Raw genomic sequence first — 19,904 nt, 5'->3', positions numbered from 1 at the left:
TGTGTGAGCAGGGGAGAAGGGCAGAGAGAATCTTAAGCAGGCTCCATGCTCAATGGAACCCAACGTGGAGCTAGATCCCATAACCCTGGGATCGTGACCTGAGCGGAAATCAAGAGTTGGATGCTTAACTGACTGAGCCACCCAGGCACCCCAACAGGAAGTAGTTTCTTAAAGGTTGGTTGCATTGTGGAGTATGAAACCCTATCATTGAGCTTTTCATTCATGTTAAAAATCCATTGGTCTGGGGGCGCCTGGGTGGCGCAGTCGGTTAAGCGTCCGACTTCAGCCAGGTCACGATCTCGCGGTCCGTGAGTTCGAGCCCCGCGTCGGGCTCTGGGCTGATGGCTCAGAGCCTGGAGCCTGTTTCCGATTCTGTGTCTCCCTCTCTCTCTGCCCCTCCCCCGTTCATGCTCTGTCTCTCTCTGTCCCAAAAATAAATAAACGTTGAAAAAAAAAAAAAATTAAAAAAAAAAAAAATCCATTGGTCTGTCTGGATATCATGGGTTGGTAATTTGCCTCATTGCATCCCAGAGAGCAAGATGAGTCACCAGCAGCTCTACTGGAGCCGTCCGAGGAAATCCGGTGAGGGTTCTCATTCTTGCCACATCTACTCAAACTGGCATAGTCTAATCTGGAAATATAGCCTCACTATGTGCCACCATCATTTCCGTCAGTATGCAAAGGTAAAGGCTTCATTAAGTTTGATTAAATGAGCTTCCTTGAATGGGTCATCCAGGATACCTACATTAACTGTAGATATCCAAGACACCTACCTTCCTGCTAACTCTTTGTACATAAAATTAAAGTACTTCAATTAAAAAAAAGAAAAATACTGGTTTACTGAGTTATATAGATCTCCCAAATGTCAATACATTTCTTTATACAACATTTAAGAATCCTATTAATCTCATCAGAACTAGTCTTATCATAAAAGCTTGAACGATTGGGAAGTTTTCAAGTTCAAAGGTGGATATAAGTTCTCTAAAATTCTAATTTTCACTTGAAAGCTTGAATTTTATCATTGGCAACAATGTTTGTTTTTTTGAAATGACAGGCTTATTTCATTCATTTTTAAGAAAATACCCAGGTCCAAATGACCTTAGTTTGTTGGCCATTCTTTGAGGTAAAAATTGTATTCTATGAAAAATGTAATTTTAAAAAATGTTTATTTATTTTGAGAGGGAAGGAGAGAGAGAGAGAGAGATTGATTGACTGATTCCCTAGCAGGCTCGGCGCTGTCACCACAGAGCCCAATGTGGGCTCAATCCCATGAACCTTGAGATCATGACCCGAGCCGAAACCAGGAGTCAAGACGCTTAACCGACTGAGCCCCTCAAGTGCCCCAAGGAAAAAGTGATTTAAGTTCAGTGCACAGCTTAGTCAAACAAGCGTGTTTCCTTGAGACAACCATATACTTTGCTATGTAGCAAAAGTGCTGTGTACTTCCCATTTCGTCACATAATACTTTTTAAAAGTATACTCAAAGGCTGAGATTTGTTAAAATGAATCATTTGTATTGTTTCGTCAAGGACATTCTTAAGTGAACTGGCTTAAAAGAAAAAAAAAAAAAACTAAGAGGACATAGCAAGGAAGAATACAATAACCATTACTACAGTTGGTGTATTTGTGCTCAGGTAACATAAGTTTTATCCACCATGGCTTTGCCCTGTCGTTGCAAATGTCAACACAGTAACAAAGGCAAATGATGTCTTGATATTATTATTAAAATAGTTTTTACTTTCTGGGCCTCTAGAGAGTATCTTAGGGGCCTTCTGGGGGTCTGTAGACCATACTTTGAGACCCTCTGCTATAATTGAATGAGATCAACCAGAGTGGGTGTGTAGAGTAAGAAAAGAACCTGCATAGGACTCTGAGGAAACAGCATATTTTAGGAAAAAGCAGAGTGGGGGGAAAAAAACCCAAAAGGAGAAAAGAGGTATGACAACCCTATAGTATTTGATAATATCTGTAGTAAGCATTTAATAAGTACTTACTTTGTCCCAGGCACTATTCTTTTTTTTTTTTTTTTTTTTTTAACATTTTATTTATTTTTGAGACAGGGAGAGAGACAGAGCATGAACAGGGGAGGGTCAGAGAGAGGGAGACACAGAATCTGAAACAGGCTCCAGGCTCTGAGTTGTCAGCACAGAGCCCAACGCGTGGCTCGAACTCACGGACCGTGAGATCATGACTTGAGCCGAAGTCAGCGGCTCAACCGACTGAGCCACCCAGGCGCCCCCCAGGCACTATTCTAAGTGCTAAACATTGAGTCCTCATAGTAACTTTATGAAGTAGGTAGATAATTACAGTTATCCTCATTTTGTAGATGAGAAAACGGGAGCACAGAGAAAGTTAAGTAGCATGTCCAAGTGACTCAACTAGCAATGCATACCAAGCAGTCTACTTCTGTTGCCAGAGAGATGGAGGGAGAAAAGTAGGAGGAGTATGGCAAGTAAGGAAGCTAAGAAAAAGTACATTTCAAGAGGGAGGGCATGGTCAGTAATGTGGAATAACGTGGAGTGGTCAGGTAGGATACAGGACTGAAAAGCATCCATTTGATTTCACAATAAGGAGATCATTTTTGGCAAGAGCAGTGTCAATGGAGTGTAGGGACAGAAACGAGATGAGAGAGAGACGAAGACTGAGGAATGAGTGGGAGTTGGAGAAGTATGATTCTGATGCAGGATGTTGAAGGCATTCCCTTCTCTTCTTAGTCAAGATTCTTAAGAATCTTAGCTATTTCCATTTCTTTCTTCCTCCTCCTTATATCTTTCACTGATGTAACTCACTGCTGTCTCTAGATTTTCTGTTTTACTGAAATTTCTTTGGTGAAGGTTACCACAGATCTCCAAATTGCTAAATCCAGTGGATACTGAAATCCTGGTCTTACTTGATCTCTGCCTCATTTGATACAACTCTCCCTCTGGTCTTCCTGCCCTCTAAATTCACCTTTTATATTAGTATTTCCCAGGATGTTGACCTTGGTTTTCTTCTCAATTTGTGTTCCTTTCTTTCTTTTTTAAGTAGGCTCCACATCCAGCATGGAGCCCAACACGGGGCTTGAACTCACTATCCTGAGATCAAGACCTGAGCTGAGATTAAGAGTTGGATTAAGCAATCAACGAAGCCACCCAGGAGCCTCAGTTTGTGTTCCTTTCTTGTTGCACTCACATCCACCCCCACAATTTTAGCTACCACCTATATTCTCATTCTCTTGTGCTCTTTTTTCTTTCTCAGGTGTGTGTGTGTGTGTGTGTGTGTCTTAAGCCTCTTTGCCTACTAGACAGTTCCATTTCAGTGTCCTATGAGCACTTCAAATTCAGCCTAACACAATTCATCTATCATTCCCAAATTTGCTTTATCTTATGCTCTACTTGGTTGAGACACCATAATCAACTTAGTTTCCCAAGTCAGAAATAAGGAAGGCTGGACTCTGCTTTTGCCTCTTACATCTATTCTGTTACCAAGTGCTATTAATTTTACCTCCTCAGCAGCTCTTGAATCCGTCCTTTCGTTTTCATTTCTATAGCCTTAGTTCAGTGCTTTATCACTTAAAGCATGGAGTTTTTACAGTAGCCTTTAACTGGTGATGCTCCTTTATTAATATACAAATCTAGCTCTTCTCCTGGCCTAAAGCCTTCCAGTGCCTCTCCATCAACTATAGGATAAAGTTCACTCATAACATAACATAACATAACATAACATAACATAACATAACATAACATACCTGTGATTTGGCCTCTATCTGTAGAGTGTTTTTCCTCCTGCCACTGTTGCCACCCCTGAATTTGTACATTGCATAGTTCTGTAAGTAGTTTGTCTCTTCTGTTTGCTTTAGTACATGCTGTTCCCACTGCCTGAATGTCTTTTTGTACTTTCTCCTCTGTCCACCCAACAGAAGCTACTCAAATTTTTAATGTGATTGGTTTATTAAGAATTCAGTTGCAAAGGGAAAGGACTTTTGGAATCTGTTTTGTGTGGAACTCTGCATTTTGGCTCTTGTATATATATGTCTTGGGGGAGGGTTTTCAAATGCTGCTTGTGTACCTAAGGATTACATTTTCTAAACAGGCTTTATCTGGACCTAAGAATCTTTATTTAAATATCTCAGTTCTCATCTCTCCCATTTGTGTGTGGGGGGGGGGGGGCAGGGAGCATTCAGGGTCAGATAATTATTACTCAGTACTTTACCTACTGATACATCATCCTCATCAGTCTGTATAAGACCTTTCTCTTTTTATTGTATTTTTCACTCCATCTCATTCCCTATTTTGGTTTCTTTGATGGTTATTTTTCTTTTTTATATATAAATTTTGACACTTTATCTTTCCAGAAATTGATCTAAGCCACTGCTTCCCAACCTAATCATGTTGCTGCCCACATAGAAAATAATTCATGTATTGCGCAGTAGGGTATATGAGGCCAAAGGCTACAGACTAAGGTTTCCTGGTTACCATAGGCTCCGTGGACCACCCTTGAGAGCTAGGAGCAGTATCTCAGCATCAACGTAGCCCAAATACATTACTTGCCATGATACACTAGTTGAAAAGCTTAATCTATACTGTGAAACATATTTGTGTATAGTCCATATCCATTAATGATGTTGCGGTGAATCGCAAAGATAGAGTTGTTAGTATAGCTCCTGTCTTTGGTAAAAAGCAAAGTAATAAGTAATTTTGCCTTCATTAGCCCAGGCCTTAGTCAGCTGCTGCCATGTATCTGGAGGGCAGAAAAAGGCAGAATGAAATGATGTCTACAAAACATAACAGTTTGGGTCACTAGACTCATGTTCCTGGAGTGGCAGGTGGAAAGGAGCAGCTTACCATTCAGTATAGGCCACTAAATGCCTCCTTATTTAGACCTGCAGGTTAAGGGAAGTCTGGTCTTTCAAATTAGTTTAGGGGTGCTTGGGTGGCTCAATTGGTGAGTGTCTGACTTCTGCTCAGGTCATGATCTCCTGGTTCATGAGTTCGAGTCCCACATCGGGTTTGCTGCTGTCAGCCTCTTAGTGCAGAGCCCACTTCAGATCCTCTGTCTCCCTCTCTGTGCCCATCCTCTGCTTGTGCTTTCCCAAAAATAAATAAATACTTTAAAAAATTATTTAAAAAAAATTTTTTAATGTTTTTATTTATTTTTGAGACAGAGACAGAGCTTGAGCGGGGGAGGGGCACAGAGAGAGGGAGAGACAGACAGAATCCGAAGCAGGCTTTAGGCTCTGAGCTGTCAGCACAGAGCCTGATGCGGGGCTCGAACTCACGGACTGTGAGATCATGACCTGAGCCCAAGTCAGACGCCTAACCAACTGACCCTTAGGCGTCCGACTTCGGCTCAGGTCATGATCTCACAGTCCGTGAGTTCGAGCCCCGCATCAGGCTCTGTGCTGACAGCTCAGAGCCTAAAGCCTGCTTCGGATTCTGTCTGTCTCTCCCTCTCTCTGTGCCCCTCCCCCGCTCAAGCTCTGTCTCTGTCTCAAAAATAAACATTAAAAAAAAAAAAAACTTAAAAAAAATTATTTTAGGGGCACCTGGGTGGCTTAGCTAAGCGTCCAGCTCTGGCTCAGGTCATGATCTCACGGTTTGTGAGTTCGAGCCCCGTGTCGGGCTCTGTGCTGACGGTTCAGAGCCTGGAGCCTGCTTCAGATTCTGTATCCACCTCTTTCTCTGCCCCTCCCCTGCTCATGCTCTCTCCCTCTCAAAAATAAACACTAAAAAAATTTTTTTTTAAATTATTTTAAAACTTGGGCAACAAATTGATCCTGTAGAGGACAGAAAATCACAAGATAAATTTGATTTCTCACTGTCATCAACAGCAGTTTCAAACTATGATGTCAGGAATCTTTTACACTCTTAAAAATTTTTACATTCTTAAAAATTATTAAGGACCCCAAACATAAATTTATGTTTACATGGATAATATCTATCAACATGTACTGTTTTAGAAGTTAAAATGGAATTTTAAAGATATATATTCTATTAATTCATTTACAGATGACAATAAATTCATTATATTGGTAATACAACTAATGTTTCATGAAAAATAACTATTTTCCAAAACAAAATAAAATGTGAGAAGAATCGCATTATTTTACATTTTTTTTTAACACTCTTTAGTATTTGGCACCTGTATTCTCATGTCAGCTCCTGCATTCAGTCTATTGCAATGTCATGTAACCCATGGAAAATTCCACCGCACACTCATGAGAGAGTGAGAGAGACAAGAATTATTATGAAGTTATAGAATTATTATGAGAGTAGTTTTGACCGTGTAGACCTCCTGAAACAGTCTCTGAGACCCTAGGAATCTGTACAGTTCGGTAAATGCCTATCTAACAAAAAGGATGAATACCTAATTTCACTTTCTTCATTAAGGTGATTTCATTAAGTACATAAATCTATGTATTTAATTTTTATCACGGAAAAAATTATTTTTCAAACTTAGTTATGTTTTATGCTTATTTATGTTTTATGCTTCATGCTATAGCACAAAATAGGTGCCCCATAAATATTTGCCAGATAGATAAATTTTCTTAGGGTCTGTTTTTTGGGTTTTTTTTTAAAGTTTATTTATTTATTTTGAGAGGAGAGAGAGAGAGAGAGAGAGAGAGAGAGAGAGAGAATGAATGAATGGGAATGGGGAGGGGCAAAGAGAGAGGGAGTGAGAGAATCCCAAGCAGGCTTTGTGCTGTCACTGCAGAGCCCCACATGGGGCTCAGTCTCATGAACCATGAGATCATGACCTGAGCCAAAATCAAGACACTTAACCAAATGAGCCACCCAGGCGTTCCTCTTAGGGTCTGTATTTGTCTAACTGTAACTGACTGCATGCTAGTAATTTTGTCTTTCATTGCACTCTGTGAACTAATGAGGTCAGGATATGAGCTAATTCTGACTCTAGGATGTTAAGTTCACTCCAAGGTCTAGATAATAAAAAAATGATCTTGGCTTCACCCAGGTAAGCAGGGTACAAACCTATCTCTGTCGTATGAAAGAAGATTTCTTGCACTTCTTGGCTTCTTCCAGAGATACCATCAAGGAGAACCAAGACTGAACTGTTTCTAGTAAAAATAATAATAGCTGCTTTTAATAATAATATTAAGAACAACAACAATAATAAATAGCTGCCTTTTAATGAGTGTTTACTAAATATCAGGTACTGGGTTAGGCATGGATCATGTCATTTCATTTTTATTTTTTTTTATTTTTTTAATTTTTTTTTTTAAATTTTGTTTTCAACGTTTATTTATTTTGGGGGACAGAGAGAGACAGAGCATGAACGGGGGAGGGGCAGAGAGAGAGGGAGACACAGAATCGGAAACAGGCTCCAGGCTCTGAGCCATCAGCCCAGAGCCTGACGCGGGGCTCGAACTCACGGACCGCGAGATCGTGACCTGGCTGAAGTCGGACGCTTAACCGACTGTGCCACCCAGGCGCCCCTCATTTCATTTTTAAAATAACCCTGTGAGGTAGACATTATCTCCATTCTATAGATGAGTAACTTTCACAAAATCTCTTAGCTGGCAAAATCTAACTCCAGGGCCTTTGATCACCTGACTGCTTCTGGACTGAAGAGCTCTGGATCAGGGAGTGAGAGTAGGAATTGGAAAAGCTGTTTTTGTTATTGGGTCTACTTCTTCATACAGTTAATGTAGATGAGAGGATACAGAGATAATTCAGTGCTTTTCCCTCTCCTGTAGCACCAACTGAAAAGCAAAGAATGACTGACTTAGTTACTCCTCTGGATGCTGATCAGTCCTGGGTCCAAACTGAGTTCCAATGGAGCAAGGGTAGGATTTGAGAGACCTGTCACTTGTTAATTACTGAGCACAGACACAGAATCTTGGTAAATACAAAAACAGCATTCCCTGTATACTGTGTTCATAAGGAGTTTAAACATGAGTGGGGTGCTAAAATATTTGTACACAGAATAATATACCAGGAAATATAAAGTATCTAATAGTGTTGGCCTTTGGATGAAACTTTTGTACCACCTGTGTCAAAGAGGAGAGAATAGGTTACAGATGTGGTTAACTTTGTGCTGTGAATAAATATTTCTCCATGGCTCCAGGAACTTTCGTGATAAGGGTAGAAGAAGTTTTCACAGAGGAAGATAATAAAGTTTCTTATTCTCAGTTCCTCCCTTAGAGATAAATTCTGGATTCAAATGCAGACCAAGAAATAGGTCAAGAGCACTCGATCTTATGCCTCCCAGTCACAATTTCATCTTGGGACTCCTTAAGATGCTAAGAGAACTAAAACTGGTTTTGACTTATTCTGAAAATGACTATGTAGAGCTTTTCCTAGAGCTAATGCTCACAGAAATTTATGGATGTGGAAGAGAGAGATCTTTTTTTTTTTTAAAGAATTTTTTTCTTTTAAGTAAACTCTATGCCCAATGTGGGGCTTGAACTCACGACCTTGAGATCAACAGCCGCATGCTAAATGGACTGAGCCAGCCCTGTGCCCTAAGAGGGATCTTCCTTTAAATTTTTTCTTTTAATGTTTTATTTATTTTTGAGACAGAGCAGGAGCAGGGGAGGGGCAGAGAGAGAGGGAGACACAGAATCCCAAGCAGGCTCCAGGCTCCGAGCTGTCAGCACAGAGCCCGACGTGGGGCTCAAACTCACGGACTGTGAGATCATGACCTGAGCCGAAGTTGGACGCTTAACGGACTGAGTCACCCAGGCGCCCCTAGAGGGAATTTTTTTGAAGAACCAAAGAATAGTTCCTTATTTTTCAAAGGTCTACAAGTTAGAAATTAATTACAGTTAATGATAACACCATGGAATACTAGATTTGGGAAAAAATCTTAAGGGCGCCTTCGTGGCTCAGTCGGTTAAGTGTCCAACTCGATTTAGGCTGAGGTCATGATCTCTCTGTTTGTGGGATCCAGCCCAGAGTCACGTTCCAATCTAACAACATGGAGCCTGCATGGGATTCTCTGCTCCTCTCCCACTCATGCTCGCTCGCTCTCTCTCTCTCTCTCTCTCTCTCTCAAAATAAACTTAAAAAAAGAAAAAAAATCTTAGATATCATGTCATTACTTCTTCTAGATGATGAAACCAAGACCCAAAAGTTAAGTGACTTAAGTTTATATGACTTATTAATGGTAGATTTGGGAATAGAATTGAGTACTAATAGGTAATTTATTTCTCATCCTTCCTAATTTCCTTTCTTCCAGGCTCCTAAAGTTCTAAGTATTTCCATAATTTTTTGTTTAGGCAGGAAGGTGACCAAGACCCAGGATATTTGTATTTAGGAAGAGCTCAGTCTCAGTTCTACTTTGCCCTCCAGTTAAGATCTTCTTGATTTTTTGATGTGAGGGAAACTACCATTTATTAAGCATTTCCTTTGTGCCATGGTCTTCATATATATTATCTCATTGAATAGTTATAGGATTCTTGTAAAGTAGACCAGCGCTTCTAATTTTAATAGGCATAGGAATCACCTGGGGATCTTGTTAATGCAGGTTCTGATTTTGCAGGTTTGGGATGGGGTTTGAGATTCTGCATTTCCAAAAGGTTTCCAGGAAAAACCAATAATGTTTTGGTCTTATTTTGAGTAGCAAGGATGTTGATACTATCTTCATCTTCTAGATGAAAAAACAGACTTATAGAGATTAAGTAAACTGCTGCAGTTCCTTCCTACAGGCAATAAATGGAAGACTAGTAGATAAAATGATAGGTCTGACCTAGGTCTTTCTGACTCTACAGCTCAAGATGTGATAAGAGAAGCCAGGGAAAAAATGGAAAGCTTATGTTCTAACATTTCTTAAACAGGTCACTTTGCAAGTAAGTCAGTGGCAGAATCTAGGAATAAATTAAAAAGTCCTGGTTCCCAGCCCAGTTTTTTCCCTTTGCCTTCCATCAGCCCCCTAATCAGGATTTTTTCTTTCATGCTTAGCAAACCATATTTAAAATTGGCTTTGGATTTTTATCCTTACAGGTTTATTGCTAAACCCTGTGCACTCCGTGTTGGCATCCAGGACAGTGGTCCTTATCAGGCCCAACCCAATGCCATCCTTGAAAAGGTGTTCGTATCTATTACCAAGGTAAGTCGGCAAAGAAAGAGAGGAAGATTCATGTGAGAGGTTACCCCATAGGGCAGGGGGCGGTAGAGAGCAAGTATCTCCAAGGATAGGGATAGGATGGGATGATTTTTCACATTTCGGTAGTCTATATAACTATAAGGAGAACTTTATCCCCTCAGGGAAATACCTTTGGGTCAGGATCCCTTAAATAAGTTTACATACATTTGGATTTTAGACCTAGTAACCACAACCCCACCTTCTCCAGACACACATCGTATTTTGATTTTGTTTTTCCCTGCTCCAGTTTCTGTCATTATCTAGTTGCATAATCCAGATAGGGATGGTACCAATAGCCTTTGTAGTTTATTTGTTTTTTGTTTTTTTAAGTTTGTTTATTTATCTTGAGAAAGAGCACAAGCAGGGGAGGGGCAGAGAGAGGGAGAGAGAATCCCAAGCAGGCTCTGCACAGTGTGGACCCTGACGTGGGGCTGAACTCACAAACTGTGAGATCATGACTTAAGCTGAAACCAAGAGTCGGAGACTTAACCAACTGAGTCACCCAGGTGCCCCTGCAGTTTGGGTTTTTTTTATAGGTTTTTTTTTTTCAACGTTTTTTTTTTATTTTTATTTTTGGGACAGAGAGAGACAGAGCATGAACGGGGGAGGGTCAGAGAGAGAGGGAGACACAGAATCCGAAACAGGCTCCAGGCTCTGAGCCATCAGCCCAGAGCCCGACGCGGGGCTCGAACCCACAGACCGCGAGATCGTGACCTGGCTGAAGTCGGACGCTTAACCGACTGCGCCACCCAGGCGCCCCTGCAGTTTGGGTTTTTAATAGCTTTTTTTATTCAGCTTGGGCTGGAGAGAGAAGACCAAACAAGGATTCTAAAGGAAAGCTAATAAAGCTTTGCTAAAGGCAAAGATCTTTGATATGTGAAATAGGACTTCTTACTAAAAATGAGTGTGGGGGTGAAACCTAGAAGGATAAACATCCCTTAAACCGTTGTAGTTATATATCCCCCCTTTTTGCCACTCAGCTAGTCAGGGGGATTTAATGAGAGGGTTGAAGAGAAAGGGACGTTCTGACTCTGGTCATGCATCCACAGTATCCTGATGAGAAAAGGCTAGAGGGCCTGTCAAAACAACTGGATTGGGATGTCCGAAAAATCCAATGCTGGTTTCGTCATCGGAGGAATCAGGACAAGCCCCCAACGCTCACTAAGTTCTGTGAGAGCATGTAGGTGTGCATATGGAGGTGGGGAGTGAGAAGGGTGGGGTATGACTGGACTGAGGTTTTCTTTTGGTAGGACAATAGTCAATGAATGTAGAGGGCTGACTCAATTTATTGTAGGCAGGAAAGAAGAGAACTGGAAGACCGGTCGCCCTTAGTGTCTTGAACATGCCGCCATTAAGCTACATGTTGTAGTTTGATTTTGTTCTTCCTTCTCAAATAGATTGGGAGTGAATTCCTATAACTGCACTTATATAGGTAGATAGTCACACCCTTGTACACCTTGGTAGAGATAGTACTGGCTTGCGGTAAATTGACATTTTGGTAGGAAGTATCCTTTCCTGGACATACTGTACTTCATTTCACTGGGTTTTTACTAATTATCCCCTGTACACAGAACGCAATTGATCATTGTCATGCAAAGAAAATATTAGGCACTATCATTAGGGAGTCTGATATGGAAGAAAAGTTGATTATAACCAGTATACACTGGTGGGAATCTATTTTAAACAAAGCTGGAAGATGTCTATCATTTCGGCTTTTTAGGTAACAATATTTGTCCCCGTGCTGGGAACTTTATCCTTTTTTTTTTTTTTTTTTTTTTTGAAGATGTTATTTATGTATATATTTTTAAGTAAACTCTTTGTTCAACCTGGGCTCAAACTTATGACTCCCATGATCAAGAGTCACATGCTTTACTGGCTGAGCCAGCCAGGTGCCGCTCTGGGATCTTATTTCTTACCCATAATTGTGTTGTCCCCAAATCTGCTATCCTGACCTCCTTAGCCTCAAAAACTTTCTTTTGAGTGAATATTCATCTAACCTCTATTCTTTGCCCACCCAGGTGGAGATTCACTTTTTATTTATGTATATTCTGCTATGGAATTAGATTTCTCTGGTCGGTAAGTCTAAACTCTCTCTGGTCCTCTGTTGGGTTCTAATCATGCCTACATCTCTAGAGATAAGAGTTGTGTGATACCATTAGATCTTTATTTCCTCCCTGCCCTTTTATTTTTTTCTGTAATGCCTACAGCCCAGGTTTATATGCCAAATAGATTGTTGTCTGTCTGGCATCTGATTTCATAACTTTACTGTTTCTCCCTTTATTTAGGGGAGATAATTGTAATAGTAATAGCATAGTACACAAATAGTAATAGTATTGATTAAATCAGATGTGATTTAATCTGATGCTGGTTTACAAAGTCTGTGATGGTTTACAAAGCATTTGACAAAGATCTTGTTCTTCCAAGGAGACAGTTGTAGAAATCAGGGTTAGGTTACTGTAGGAATCAGTAAACCTTTAAAGTGGACAAAACAGGTATTATTCCTGCTTTTCAGTTAATTGTCAAAAGAATTTCAGGCTTTTTGATTCCTGAGTCCATGTTGTTTTTTCCACTGTACTGTACTGTTTTCCTCTAAATGTTATAATTAAGACTTCAAAATACATTAAGTAAAAAGCAGAACTGAAGGAAGGGAACAGATAAATATACACCACGGTTGGTGACTTTTTAAAAAAAATCTTATAAAAAATTGTTTGATGTTTATTCATTTTTGAGAGACAGAGACAGAACGTGAGTGGGGGAAGGGCAGAGAGAGGGAGAGAGGGAGACACAGGATCCGGAGCTGTCAGCACAGAGCCCGATGCAGGGCTCAAACCTACGAACCGTTAGATCATGACCTGAGCTGAAGTCAGTTGCTTAACTGACTGAGCCACCTAGGGGCCCCTGAAATCTTACAAAATATGTTCTGTGATCATAATGAAATTAAATTAAAAATCAATAATAATAAGATATCTAGAAAATATTTGGAAGTGAAACTCTTCTAAATGACCCATGGATCAAAGAAGAAATCGCAAGGGAAATTAGAAAATACTTAATTGAAATGATGCTGAAAATCCAACATACCAGAACTTAGGAGATGCCCCTAAAGCATGCTTAAAGGGAAATTTATAACTTTATATGTTTATGTTAGAAAAGAAGAAAGGTTTAAAGTCAATAATACAAGTTTCTACTTTAAGATCTGGAGAAAGAACAGCAAAGTAATGCCAAAGTAAGTTAAAGGAAAGAAATAATAATTAAAAACAGTAAAAAAACTAATGACATAGGCAATAGACAAAGCCATGAGTTGGTTCTTTGAAAGGTTTCATTAAAATTGGTAAACCCCTAGGGGCGCCTGGGTGGCGCAGTCGGTTGAGCGTCCGACTTCAGCCAGGTCACGATCTCGCGGTCCGTGAGTTCAAGCCCCGCGTCGGGCTCTGGGCTGATGGCTCAGAGCCTGGAGCCTGTTTCCGATTCTGTGTCTCCCTCTCTCTCTGCCCCTCCCCCGTTCATGCTCTGTCTCTCTCTGTCCCCAAAAAAATAAATAAACGTTGAAAAAAAAAAATTAAAAAAAAAAAATTGGTAAACCCCTAGATAAAAAGAAACAAATCATCAGTGTCAGAGAGAAAAGGGCGGGGGGGCTGTAACGATAGATCCTGTAGACATCGAAAGTATAGTAACACAATATTATGAACAATCAAATAGTAAAAAATTCAACAACTTAGATGAAATGGACAAATTTCCTTAAAGGACATTGAAACTCCATTAGAGATAATTATTTTTGATTTAAATCTTTGGCATGCAGATCTCTCTCTTGGTTGTCGAATGGAATCACGGTCTTCCTGCATCCCTAGTTCCTATATCCTAGGTGTTGAGGTTTTTAAAAACTATCCTAGAGCTCTCCCTGCTCTTATTTATTTCAAAGCATGGCTTTTCTATTTGTAATAACACTTTTCTTGCTCTAGAACAAAAACCTAACCATTTATTGACCTTTTAAGGACCCCCTAAATTCTATCAAGAGGGGGATTCCTTTTTCTTCCCCATTTCTCTTTTGCTCCTAGCAGAGAGAGAAAGGGATTATTTGGTAAACCAGGGTTGAATCCTAAAGGCTGACTTGGATTATCTCTTTCCTTTTAGTCACCTTGGTTCTGGGACATCCGACAGTGCTGGCATAGCTATCCGTATCAGGTACAGTCTGAGCCCTTTCAAGGCAGGGGCCTCGTGTGTGTGTAAGGTAGGGTGGGCAGGACAGTCCCAGGGCAGATGGCATGTTTTCTTGGTTTTCTTGAGGGATTAGGGGCTGAGTCTCTTTCACTCATGTATTTAGGGTATCTATTTCTGGGCCTCCCATAGCTGTGAAATCCAGTGATCTTTTCCAGATTCCCCGTTATATTCACCCTAATTGGGCCCAGAAGAAAAGCAGCTTGCTGGCACTTGATGAGATGCTTTCTGGCTCAGGTGTCCTTTTTGAATCAAGGGTAACTTGGAGTCTCCTTAAAAGCATCTTGGGGGGCGCCTGGGTGGCGCAGTCGGTTAAGCGTCCGACTTCAGCCAGGTTACGATCTCGCGGTCCGTGAGTTCGAGCCCCGCGTCGGGCTCTGGGCTGATGGCTCAGAGCCTGGAACCTGTTTCCGATTCTGTGTCTCCCTCTCTCTCTGCCCCTCCCCCGTTCATGCTCTGTCTCTCTCTGTCCCAAAAATAAATAAATGTTGAAAAGCATCTTGGTTCTAATCTATTCTAGAAAAATGTCGAGGGGCTGTAACAGGGTGGAAGAAAAGACCTGAGTATATTAAATCCCCTGAAAAGCACTAATTGTCCAGAATTCTAGATACACTGATTTGATTGTGCTATAGTATGTGTTAACCTTATCTCTAAAGATGCGAGTAGAAAATGTGTATGTGGAGGGGCAGAGGGAAGAGGTTTAAGTCTCCATACCTATCCCAAATCTGTTAGCTGTTACAGATCTTGCAACACGGTGGGGCGGAAGGGTGTCTAATAATTTTGGGTATTGGTCCTCCAAGACGGAGAAAGTTGCGGCGATGGAATGAATTTTTGACTAGCTGGTATTCTAACTACTTCTTTCTCTCTTTCAGCCTCTCACAAGTGGGCTTTATTACTATTATATCATGGAATTGGCCTTCTATTGGTCTCTCATGTTTTCTCAGTTTATAGACATTAAACGAAAGGTAAGGACATTGTCTCCCTCAACTCTAACATACTGCATCCTCCTTTCTAGCAGCCACCATCACTGCCCTTGTGGATTCTCTACCCTGATTGGGACCACAAAAGAGGGAAAAAGTAGGCTTGATGGGACTATTAGCTTTTTGTAACCTTCTCAGAAATGAGACTTGACTAATGACGAAGTAAGTATATTTGAGGCGTTAGGGCAGCCCAGGATAAAAAGTTAACCAGCTAAAAAGCATATCCTTTTCCTTATTTTTCTCTAAGGTTCTTACATGAATAGAGCTTTGGAAACTAGTCAGAACTAAGGGATAGTAAGGCCTGATCCAGGAAAAGGCCGGCCTCCAGAATAGCTAGATGTGGCTTTTGTTTTGCTGTAGAGCCCTCATTCTCTCTCTCTCTCTCTGTTCTCCCTTCTTGGTGACCCCACTTACTTAAAGAATGTCAACTGGAAAGGGTTTTAGATGATTTCATTTACCATTTTCTTGCTGTTGTTTAGGAAACAAAGATTCAGAGAAGTGAGTTGACTTGCCCATATAGTGACAAAGTTGGGAATGACTTAAGTTTTTTATAAGTGGACAGAAAGGGCAGAATCTTTACTTTATTGGTATGCACCTGAAGTAATGTGGTTCCAGCAGCTCTGACTTTAATTTGTCACTATCTCATGGTTATCTTTGGTGAGGAAGAGCAGAATTAGCATTTATGGGAATGTATTAAAACTAATCTGGGTTATTAGTTGTTGTGTAATCTAGAAGCTTGATACTCAATTCAAATGTCTTGCACTCTCCTATGGTCAGGAGACACAGGTCCCCTTATTAAAATTTTATTTTAAAACATGACACATATAAAAAGATTTGTAATACATATGTGGGTTTTATTTTTTATTTTTTTTAATGTTTTTATTTATTTTTGAGACAGAGAGAGACAGAGCATGAGCCGGGGAGGGGCAGAGAGAGTGAGAGAGAGAGACAGAATCCGAAGCGGGCTCCAGGCTCTAAGCTGTCAGCACAGAGCTTGACGTGGAGCTTGAACTCACGAACTGTGAGATCATGACCTGAGCTGAAGTCCGACGCTTAGCCGACTGAGCCACCCAGGCGCCCCTATATGTGGGTTTTAAAACATACTAGAATGTGTACTTATGAACCCGCCCCCAACTCAAGAACTATAACATACCACTATATCTATGTGGAGAGCACAGACTTTTCATCCTTGTTTCTCTCACCCAAATTCACCTGTCTTCTCCCATTCTCTGTCCCTCAGTGGGCTGAGAAGTATTTATTAGACATGTCTGATAACAGGTATTTAGAGATTTCTGAGTCTGACCTTGGCATTTGAACCCAAGAGGAAATTAGAGCTTTAAATCTGAAAGCAGAAAGTGCTTACAGTTAAAATGGATTGTTTAGCATTTCTCTGAAACTTTTTTGAAGAGGTTAGCTTTGCCCTTCCATAAACCTCTCCTTTCTGTTAGGTCTCTTTGGTTGAAATATCTTTCATCAAAACAGTCTTAGAAACTCACAGATTATCTATGGCTTGTAGGTCTGACTACCACCTAGGAAATTATTTCCAAGTGTCAACTCAGCATACATGGTCTACATATTCCACAACTTCCAAAGAAAACTGTTATTTTCTGTGCTTTGAACTATATTAACATAGATTATGGGTCAGTCACTGGTGTAGAGTTTTGGGTCAAACGGTAGGGGTGCTCCATATGGGAGAGTTTAGACAAAATGGAACCTCTAAGCGGTGGGAGAAGATCCTCAGAGAACATGCAGGGCATTGGGTTGGCTGATATCTCTATGGCCTTGCCTTTACCTGCCCCTTCTATTTCCATTCCTTGCTAGGACTTCCTGATCATGTTTATGCATCACTTGGCCACCATTGGGCTCATCACCTTCTCCTATATCAACAACATGGTTCGGGTGGGAACTCTGGTCATGTGTTTACATGATGTCTCAGACTTCTTGCTGGAGGTGAGACCCCCCCCCCCCCAGCCAACTCCTTTTTCCTCATTATTCCTCTCTTTCTCTCCTTTTCTTCCTATTTGAGAACCGGCTTTCTCTCAACTCAATTCTTATTTTCCTTTCTCCAGGCAGCCAAACTGGCCAATTATGCCAAATACCAGCGTCTCTGTGACACCCTTTTTGTGATCTTCAGTGCTGTTTTTGTGGTCACTCGTCTAGGAATCTACCCATTCTGGTGAGTGTTAGGGTCATGGAGCTGTGGTCAGTATGTAGCTAATGATACCTTTTGCCAATTTAGGAAATAGGCCACCAAAAACCCTATTGCCCTGCTTTATCCTTGGCTTAACCTGACCCTTTGTGGACTCACAGGACCCTCCCACAGTATTCCTAGGGAGGTGTAATCCAGACTAAGAACATCCAACTCACTTGGCTGTGGCTTTCCTGACTCCTGTCTGAGGGACAGCCCTCACTTTATGCCTAAGTAATTCCTTTGCCTTCTTTTGTGCTGATTATAAAATTCTCAGGCTCTTCTTGTTTTCCTGCTCTTATACCTTCTACCCCACCCTAACCAACACACACACCACTCTCACTTGTACACTCCCTACTTGATGGTACAGAGTCAGTGACTGCAGGTTGGAGATTTTGCTTAGTCTGAGCGAATCAGCCACCACCTGTCCTGTATGTGCCTGAGGATCTGAGTAATGACTAGGATTATGATTAAAATTGCTGCTCCAATTTTGTGAAACTCTGCGTATTTGAAACGATTAAATGTGACTTAATCCACCAATTTCTGAGATTCACATATCTTTCCCTGCCCCTAAAGATAGAAAATTTCATAGGCCCCCTTTCTTTATTTTCTCAGTGTTAATGAATATCCCTAGAATTTCAACTGTTACAATGTATAGGGAGAAAACATACTGGGTTCTGCTTCCCAGGGAACTCCACTTCATTGCTGTCTACTTGGCTTTAACTCTAGAATCTCACCATTGGCCTACTTCTTCTAGGATTCTGAACACGACTTTCTTTGAGAGTTGGGAGATGATCGGGCCTTATCCCTCCTGGTGGCTCTTCAATGGCCTTCTCCTGATCCTACAGGTTCTGCATGTCATCTGGTCCTACCTAATTGTGCGAATTGCTTTTAAAGCTTTGATCCGAGGAAAGGTGAGGAGGAAAGATGGCTTCTTTCTTTGGGGCTGGGTAGGAAGATAGATATTACTCAGTAGACTTCTCTAGCCTAGTGAGCCCCAGCTACTCAAGCAGACCCAGCAAAAAGCTTAGGACTCCAGAGGACTCCTTTTCTATAAGTGTTTAGCCTTTTAAGATATCACTAAGAGGGGTGCCTGGCTGGCTTAGTCAGTAGAGCATGCAACTCTTGATCTCTGGGTTATGAGTTTGAGCCCCACCTTAGGTACAGAGATTACTGGAGAAAAAAAAAAAAGAAAAAAGATACAGGAGGAAAGATCTGCCTTCTTTCTGTCCCTTACAATAACTGTGGTTAAATAATGAATAGTGTTATGTTTCTAGATGGCTTTAACCATTTCCTACCCCTTACCTACTTCAGTGGATTTCATATTTTGGCTTTTTTTAGCACAGAAACCTTTTTTCCAAAGGAAATTGTATGTAGAACTCTACACTATAAACTTATGAAAGCAGAAATGTTTGATTGCCTAGGAATGGCATGGTAGTTCACAAGCCACCCCAAGATGACCACACTGTGATGTTTAAGATATGGGACTAAGTATTGACCTCATCCCACTGTTGTATGAAGAAATGATCCTAAATGAGATTGGTATTTAGGGTTTCAAATACCCATCTTATGCCAAGAGCCCAAAAACACAAAGAAAGATGTCATTTATGGTAAAAATGATGAAACTCATAACTGAATTTTGCAAGTTCTGAAGCAGTCAGGCTGGGATTTTCGCACGGGCTGAGGATTCAGCCTTCGGCAAATGCAGAGCCCAAGCTGGGAGGGGTGGTGGGGGGCGGGGGAGGGGGGCTCTGCTAGAGGAGACACTGACTCTAGGACAAAGGGATGGAATGTAATGTAACCCAGGCATATATGATTTCTTGTGTCCCTGTTCCTTATGGCTGCAAGTGGTTTCAGAACTTGCTCAGTGTGCCTATGCATCTTGCTGTAGCTACTGGACATCTCTCTTCTCCCCTGCTTTTCTTTCCTGACCAGGTGACCTATCCAGGAAGGATTAGACCCAGACTCTGTACTCTCCACTCTTTTCTCACCTCCTTCCTTTTTTCTATGCCTGGTGGGAGCTGGACAGTTTCATCTCTTGCATGTAAGTGTATCTGTGCTTCTAGTGTTCAGTAAAGCATGTCTGTCTGAATGTGTTCCTCTTCCTTCCTGCTTCCCTTCCTGTTCCCTGTGTTGTCTCAGAGCATGCCGGTCTCCTGACCTTGTGGGGCCATTGTTGACTGGAGCTCAAGTTGCCAGATAGTTTTTTCTAAATGGAGGCAAGAGTTGAGTCGACTCTTATCTTTTCCCCTTTCTGAGCCTCCCTTTACCTCAAATCTGTCAGTTGCCTGGGCTCAGAGGTCAAAGCTGCAATAGATCACAGAGTCTTAGAGCTAACCAAAGCAAGTGCCCCACTCCTTGGCAACAGCATATAGATCTTTGTTCCCTTCTCACCCCCTTCTTTCCTTTACTTTTTTTAAAATTTATTTTTTATGGATTTA

General features: G+C 41.1%; 1 protein-coding gene and 1 long non-coding RNA gene across 3 annotated transcripts in view; one reads left to right on the top strand and one right to left on the bottom strand.

The window, feature by feature from the left end:
• Positions 1-19,904, top strand: part of CERS5 (ceramide synthase 5) — a 33,723-nt gene that overhangs the window by 11,189 nt on the left and 2,630 nt on the right. Inside the window, exons 2-10 of one of the 2 annotated variants that reach the window (XM_030322575.1) lie at positions 9,942-10,047; positions 11,133-11,263; positions 12,102-12,159; positions 14,212-14,262; positions 15,168-15,260; positions 17,097-17,225; positions 17,345-17,451; positions 18,221-18,377; positions 19,399-19,507. In XM_030322575.1, coding sequence (XP_030178435.1) covers positions 9,942-10,047; positions 11,133-11,263; positions 12,102-12,159; positions 14,212-14,262; positions 15,168-15,260; positions 17,097-17,225; positions 17,345-17,451; positions 18,221-18,377; positions 19,399-19,507 — 941 coding nt within the window. The remainder of the gene's footprint in view (positions 1-9,941; positions 10,048-11,132; positions 11,264-12,101; positions 12,160-14,211; positions 14,263-15,167; positions 15,261-17,096; positions 17,226-17,344; positions 17,452-18,220; positions 18,378-19,398; positions 19,508-19,904) is intronic. The other variant, XM_030322574.1, reaches the window with a different exon arrangement.
• Positions 1-19,904, bottom strand: part of LOC115518963 — a 28,554-nt gene that overhangs the window by 6,903 nt on the left and 1,747 nt on the right. The window lies entirely within an intron of this gene.

Source organism: Lynx canadensis, chromosome B4 (genome assembly GCF_007474595.2).
Source record: "Lynx canadensis isolate LIC74 chromosome B4, mLynCan4.pri.v2, whole genome shotgun sequence".
Lineage (NCBI taxonomy): Eukaryota > Metazoa > Chordata > Mammalia > Carnivora > Felidae > Lynx > Lynx canadensis.
Note: the sequence above shows the minus strand (reverse complement) of the source record. Positions and strands in the feature narration are given on the sequence as shown.